Raw genomic sequence first — 6,522 nt, 5'->3', positions numbered from 1 at the left:
GTCTAGGTGCTATTACATGTGCTTATTCAGTTGTCTATATATTGTTTATATACATTCATGTGCATTTATCCAGCTGTCTAGGTAATGTTTACATATACAGCTATTTACATATCTTATACATCCAGATATTTCACTCCATGCGCGGTACTAGGTAATTTTGGCATTCATAGTTGTACAACTGTCCTTTCTTTCAGCTCAAATTATTTCTAGTGATCATGTATTCTTCACCTTGCAATATTCTTTTCTGCTTCCATTGCATCAGACTTGTTCAATACCGGCAACATAGGGAATCTTAACTTGATGAACTCCTTAACTAAGTTGTTGATAACATTAGCAGGATCAGTCCATAATGGAAGACTTGTAGGAAGTTCTCTGAAAAAATATATGATGCATACTTATAAAATGAACATCAACACTGGATTTTCAGTTTCTGATGAGATGGAGCAAATTCAAGGTTTTCAAAATCCTGCGACAAAATACCCTTAATTCTGTGGTGCCCTTTTTCTTTTTCTTTGTATATTTATCATTTCTCCGCAGACATTGAAAATTCCTGAGTTGCGAAACATTAGGATAATGATATCATAACCACATAATATTTAATATAAGAACAAATTCAAGTCAAATTCATTTTAATGTTAATACAAATAAAATTTAGAGAAAAATTAACAAAATTCATTTTGAACAAAAATATGAGGTCAAAAATGTATACATCATAACAAACATTTTGCTGTAGTGAAATAATGCTTGAATAATGAGTTCTGATTCAATCTCACTATAAACTATTTTTGCATAATATTTGGTCAATTTAATGAATGCCGACATAAATAATGCCAAGTCATTCTTAGGAATTTCTAAAGCATTATAAGATGGTTTCCATAATGTACCTTAGGTTTTGACCATTAAAACCATGGGTGGGGTGAAAAACAAAATCGGCACTGAGAAAATATTATAAAAAAAAAAAATACACAAATTTGACACAACAGCAAATTTTCAGTATCAACATATTTTGAAAACAAGCCATGCATGGCACAGTTCCCATTAGTCATCAAACTTAAAATATATACCTAGTTTTGTTTATAGTAATATAGTTGGAACATAAACATGTCAGAGATATGGATGCAGAAGCGGATGCCTAATTATGATGATTTTTTTAATATTAAAATGATTGACATTCATGCAGTCATCATGTATTTGATCGTCAAACGAGTCAGTGTCCATATAGAGAGATATTGCTCTGTAGCAGCATTAATTAAAATAAAATAACCACCAGTCAGCCATTTTTAATACATCAGTATATCTTTGACATGACTTATAATGAAGATATAAAATTTGAACATAATCATGCAGTCAAAACATGTCATAGATACGGCTCTAGAACCACATTCATTAAAACAAAATGGTCGCCAGTTGGCCATTTTAAATTCAATCTGAAAAAACATGCATTGAGGTTCAATAATGTCCAATTATGTACTAATTAGTTTGAACAAAATCCATCCATAAACGACCGAGATCCGGTTTTGAAATGCCAGAAAGGCTTGTTTTCGATGATTAAAACAGCACAAAGATGGCTACCATTTGACCACTTTAAAACACATAGAAAAACCAATAAATCTGTATATCTATGGCATATGATGTATAATGAATATTAACAATTTGAACATAATCAGTCAAAGGAAGACAGAGATGATACTAGAACCGCATTCATTATTTAAAACAAAATGACCGCCAGTCGGCCATTTTTAATACGATCTGAAAAACAAAATGATGTGCATCAAAGTTCAATAATGTCCAATGTATGTATTAAGATTGAGCAAAATCCATCCATAAACGACTGAGATCCAGTTTGATTTTGATGATTTTTCAGCACAAAAATAGTCGCCATTTAGCCATCTTGAATCAGATCAGGAAACAAATTGATGTGCTTACGTATAATACTATGTATGATGTATGAGTGAAGTTTGAATGTAATCGGTCCAGGCATGTCTAAGATATAGGTTCAGATGTACGCACACACAGACACACAGACACACAGACACATGGGACTAAAAATAATCTGTATAGTTTGTTTACATTCTTCTAGTTCCAATAGTTTCTAATGAATGACCCCCTTAATATTTTTGAACCTACCTTGTATCTATACCAGCATTTGTGAATGTGGCTTGGATGACAGGTCTGTTGGCATGGTAACCAGTAAACATATCAAGTAGCTTAGGTGGCCTTTTCACAATAATATCCCATTTGTTCATGATATTATCGTAAATCCACCGACTAAAATAGACATGAATTTGAGGTCATTATTAGAAAAATAACACATTTCGATTACAAAAATATCATACATCAGAACTCATTAAAATGTCCCGCTTTTATCACATGTATCGCGCCATGTGATATTTTTTGATATCAGACTCCATATATCACAAATTTGCAATTTAATTGGTTCTTGCGCACAATTTGATTGACACCACTAATTGACAATCTCTTAAAAAACCAAAACACGATCCGTTTACTGACTTCAAGTATGTAATAATTATACTGCTTGGATTACTGATTTTTTTGTTTTGCTTTTCCCAATTTGCTGATTATTTCAATATCTATAATAATAGTATTTTTGCACTGTTAATGACAAAGTTGTGAACATTGCCATTTCTGATTCTCCCAATCCCATCTTGCTGACACTGAATCCATTTCTCTAATTTTACCATTTGCCAATCTTTCATGAAATGTGTGCACTGATAGAATTACCGCAAAATTGCATGAAAGGTTGCCAATCCTTATTTCCATGGAAACAAGGATGTTAATCTTCATGTGTGTTTTATAATAGCAGCTCGGAAAGAGGTTGAAATTCAAGCTGGTAACTCTTAAAAATTGTTAAATTCAATGGTAATTCTAGAACCCACAAATGGAACATTGATTATCTATTTGTATTACTCAAAACTTTATTGAAAAGAAAGAACTGAGAAACAAACTCAATTGTGGGATTTTGAGTTTCGGTTTTGATGAGCCAATGACAAAACACAAATTAAAATCGAAATTAAAATCGAAATTAAATTAAAATTAAAATCGAAATCAAAAAGCTCACGGTTGACTTGAAAGCAACAAAGGACGCTACTAGCTAACATTACAAAATTGCGCATGCGTGAAACAAACAATTTGCATAAATACAACAAGACAATTGCGCATGCGCGCAGTGCAAATAATAAAATTCACGGGAATAATTAACCATTTTGAAATACAAAATTACACAATTATTCTCTCAGTTCAAACAAAACACAACAACAGTTTTGGCGGATAATTAATTTCGTTTTATTCACTAATGAAACAATGAGTTTTGCTGATCATGTTCGCCAGTCAACAAGACAAAAAGGCCAAAATAATAAAAAAAAAAAAAAAAACGCCAAAACTGAAAATCAAAGAGTCAGTGAGAGATTCCCTTCCTCAATTGCAGTGCGTATGCAGGCAGCAGTACGGAGACGATGGCCGAACGACGATTCCATATACAATAAGTACGCTTGAGAAGACCAATCTCCTTGAGCTTTGACTGCATCCGGCTCAGCCCCTGATTGGAAGGCAAATGACGCACCGCCACGGCGAAAACTGTGTCCGGAATATGAGGCTGGATCAAGGCCAATCGCCTTCAGTAACAAAGACAGATGATTAGCGAAAGCTTGATGCGTTAGTGGATGAAGAGTGCCAGGCGTAGTCGGAATGAGGAAGGCAGGTGCATCGCGTGGAGCAGGCATCATCAAGACCATGCGTTTATATGCTGCCACTGGGCACAGCGAAGAGCCAGAGATTGCCAGCACAGGCACGTGCAACACCTTATCGCCAAACTGGATAGTTTTGGACCAGGTAACCCTGACCACAAGACCAATGTCATTGAGACGAATTTTCCCACGAGTGAGATGCATGCTGGCATTAAAGTCTGATGCAGAGCGTGGAACCACATTAGAGTTCCTAAAGAAAGTGAAAAAGCACAGCAGGAATGCTGCCCAAAGCGTAACGTGAAGCGGGCGATGAAGATCAAGCAGACTGTGAATACGTAGTAAGATTTCTGGGGTGATTGGCAGCTTCCGCCGAACCAGATGTGGGGACAAACGTTGAATCCCGCGCAGCACTAGCTTCAATTCAAAGTTGCTGAGTGATGGGGGTTCCAAGCCCATAAACAGATGCAATAGACGAACACCCTTGAGATAATTGCGAATAGAAGCGGTCGATGCGAATGAGCGAGAGAGAAACTGCGTATACCGAATAAGTGTCTGAGGAGCTGCTGGGAGAGGTATCACCACGAAGAATCGACAAAACAGGAGAAATGCTCGCCACTGTGACATAATGTTACGAAGATAACCAGTTGAAAATGCTGACTGCAAGGATCGCTTGGCTTGAACGTCCAAAGACACAAGAGAATCAACTGGACCTGCACAGGAATAGAAAACAAATAGATATTACCATGGTGCGGTGAATTTAAAGTTACCAATTGACACTGCCGCCTCAGACAACCCAAATGTGGACTGCAACTTCGCAACCCGTGCCTGGAATTCCGGCGAGAGGTGTGACCGACTTGGAGCATCAGCCAGATTCGTGGCACCAGCAACATGGATTGCTCGGAGGTCAAATTCATAACGTGCTTGGATGAATGCGATTTCCCGAAGACAGCTCAAGGCAAAGGAAGAATGGCAGCGGTGATTGTTGATAAGCGCGACTGTAGTTGTATTGTCTGAGGCAATCTGGATGCGGAGTCCAGTCCAGCGTGTAGCCCAGAGCTTCAGAGCGATGACCACTGCAAGAAGTTCCAGACAGTTGATGGATAGATCCATATCGATGATATGCATGGGAAATGGTGTGCGATAAAACTGGTTAACTGTAATGCCGCCGCAGCCTGTGAGACAAGCATCTGTGCATAAAACAGTATCTGGTGCAGACCAGGGTTGGTTGAGGATCATCGATATGCCATTATACTTGGACAGAAATGTCTGCCACCCAGGGTTCTCCCCAGAAAAAATGCATAGCGCCGGGGCTAATTTGCATAATAATTTGCATATCATTTACATATCTTTCCTTCATTGATTAACAGAACTTATTTACAATTATGAATATTAGTGAGCTCAGTCACAGGGCAAATATTTTTTTTAATGGAATCAACACATTATGTTTCACAATTTAGAAGAGTTTGAAACATTCTCGAAATACAAATGCTGCAGACTAAAAACAAACACAAAAACATTATTGTTGCAATTTAATTGTTTTGTAAAACGTTGAAGGAAACGCATTCAAAATGTTAAGCCAGACTTATGTTCACGAATCTCATAATTTTATTCACTCCAAAAACATTCTCCTTCAAAAAATCTATCACGTAATTAATTGACGTATTGTTGTAATTTATTATTTGTACCATCAACTTCTAAAACGTTTACAATTACAGTAATGAGCGAACAAATAAAGCTTCAAAACGATCATCAAAGTTACGACGTGACATAACTTACTTGGCCATGTTATACACCAGTTATAGCAATAATTCCTCAACAAATTTTACTTCTTTTTTTTTTGATATGAAATGTAAGTAAAATCCGACTTATTTTTATCGGGAGCGATTATTTTTGATCACTTGATCGCTTCGGTAAAAAAAACAGACCCGCCATGATGTTTGTGAAACATTAGCATGTGTCCTTTGACCCGATGGGTCAAGAATTCCATTAACCAATCAAAATGCCGCATGGTAATGCCGGTAGAACCCGAAGTTTTCCGAATGGTAGTGATCATAAAAATTACATTGCGGAAGTAAAGCGATGTCGTAGCACGATGTGTTGGCATCGATTTCAATTGAAAACTGCATGACAGCTTTCGAAAGAGGTGATTTGCAATTTTTAAAAGGTAAATTAGGTCTTGAAAGAAGAGTTTTTACATGATTCGCTATGATAACAGTTCAAATGTATTTTACCAAATCACGCAATAAACACGTTTTTTTCTTGAGTAGCGTGAACTGATCGTGAACTCCGATTTGACCATGTTATATCGAGGTGGAATTGATTTTGAAATAATTTTAGCTTTCAATCTAAAGACTGTGTCTATCGCAGAAAGTATTTACTTACAAACAAAGAGGTGCTAATTCCACAAATTTGACTATGCGCTACGTATCGTGCGACTAGGTCTATTGTTTATAAATTATAATCCACGACTGGCAGGATGCGTGTCGGTTGGTACGTAATTATACCAACAATCAGACAATAGTCCTCGTCGGAAGCATTTCCGTGGTGGTCACTAATTTTGAGTGACGGTCAGGGCCGCCCGGCGTGGCGAACAAAGCTTTTTCACATCTTATATTGCATGTCAAATATGAAATCAAGCGCCGAGGTGGGAACACATAGCGCCGAGGTCCCAAGTGAAGCGCCGAGATTCACAGGTATAGCGCCGCGGACCTCGGCGCTAAAAAGCCCTGGGGAGAACCCTGCCACCAAAGCAAATCACGGCGAAATTCATCATTGACAGCAATTCGCGAATGTTTGTCCGGAATAGAACGTAAAGTCT

General features: G+C 37.3%; 1 protein-coding gene across 1 annotated transcript; it reads right to left on the bottom strand.

Annotated features, from left to right (window-relative positions):
* Nucleotides 1-3,279: 3,279 nt before the first annotated feature.
* On the bottom strand, nt 3,280-6,020 carry LOC146730614 (uncharacterized). The gene is made up of 2 exons (XM_085493566.1): nt 5,481-6,020; nt 3,280-4,414 (listed from the first exon to the last, which is right to left on the bottom strand). The coding sequence occupies exon 2, from the start codon at nt 4,326-4,328 to the stop codon at nt 3,408-3,410; it is 921 nt and encodes a 306-aa protein (XP_085349692.1). The 5' UTR covers nt 4,329-4,414; nt 5,481-6,020; the 3' UTR covers nt 3,280-3,407.
* Between the last annotated feature and the right edge of the window lie 502 nt (nt 6,021-6,522).

The sequence above is a fragment of the Saccoglossus kowalevskii genome, chromosome 19 (assembly GCF_978046115.1).
Source record: "Saccoglossus kowalevskii chromosome 19, keSacKowa6.1, whole genome shotgun sequence".
In the NCBI taxonomy this organism is placed as follows: Eukaryota; Metazoa; Hemichordata; class Enteropneusta; family Harrimaniidae; genus Saccoglossus; species Saccoglossus kowalevskii.
The sequence above is the reverse complement of the archived record's forward strand: the minus strand, read 5'-3'. Positions and strand labels throughout refer to the sequence as shown.

Bases quoted from the DNA above. Each gene is read 5' to 3' on its own strand.
- LOC146730614 (XM_085493566.1), bottom strand. From the start codon at position 4,328: ATGTCACAGTGGCGAGCATTTCTCCTGTTTTGTCGATTCTTCGTGGTG.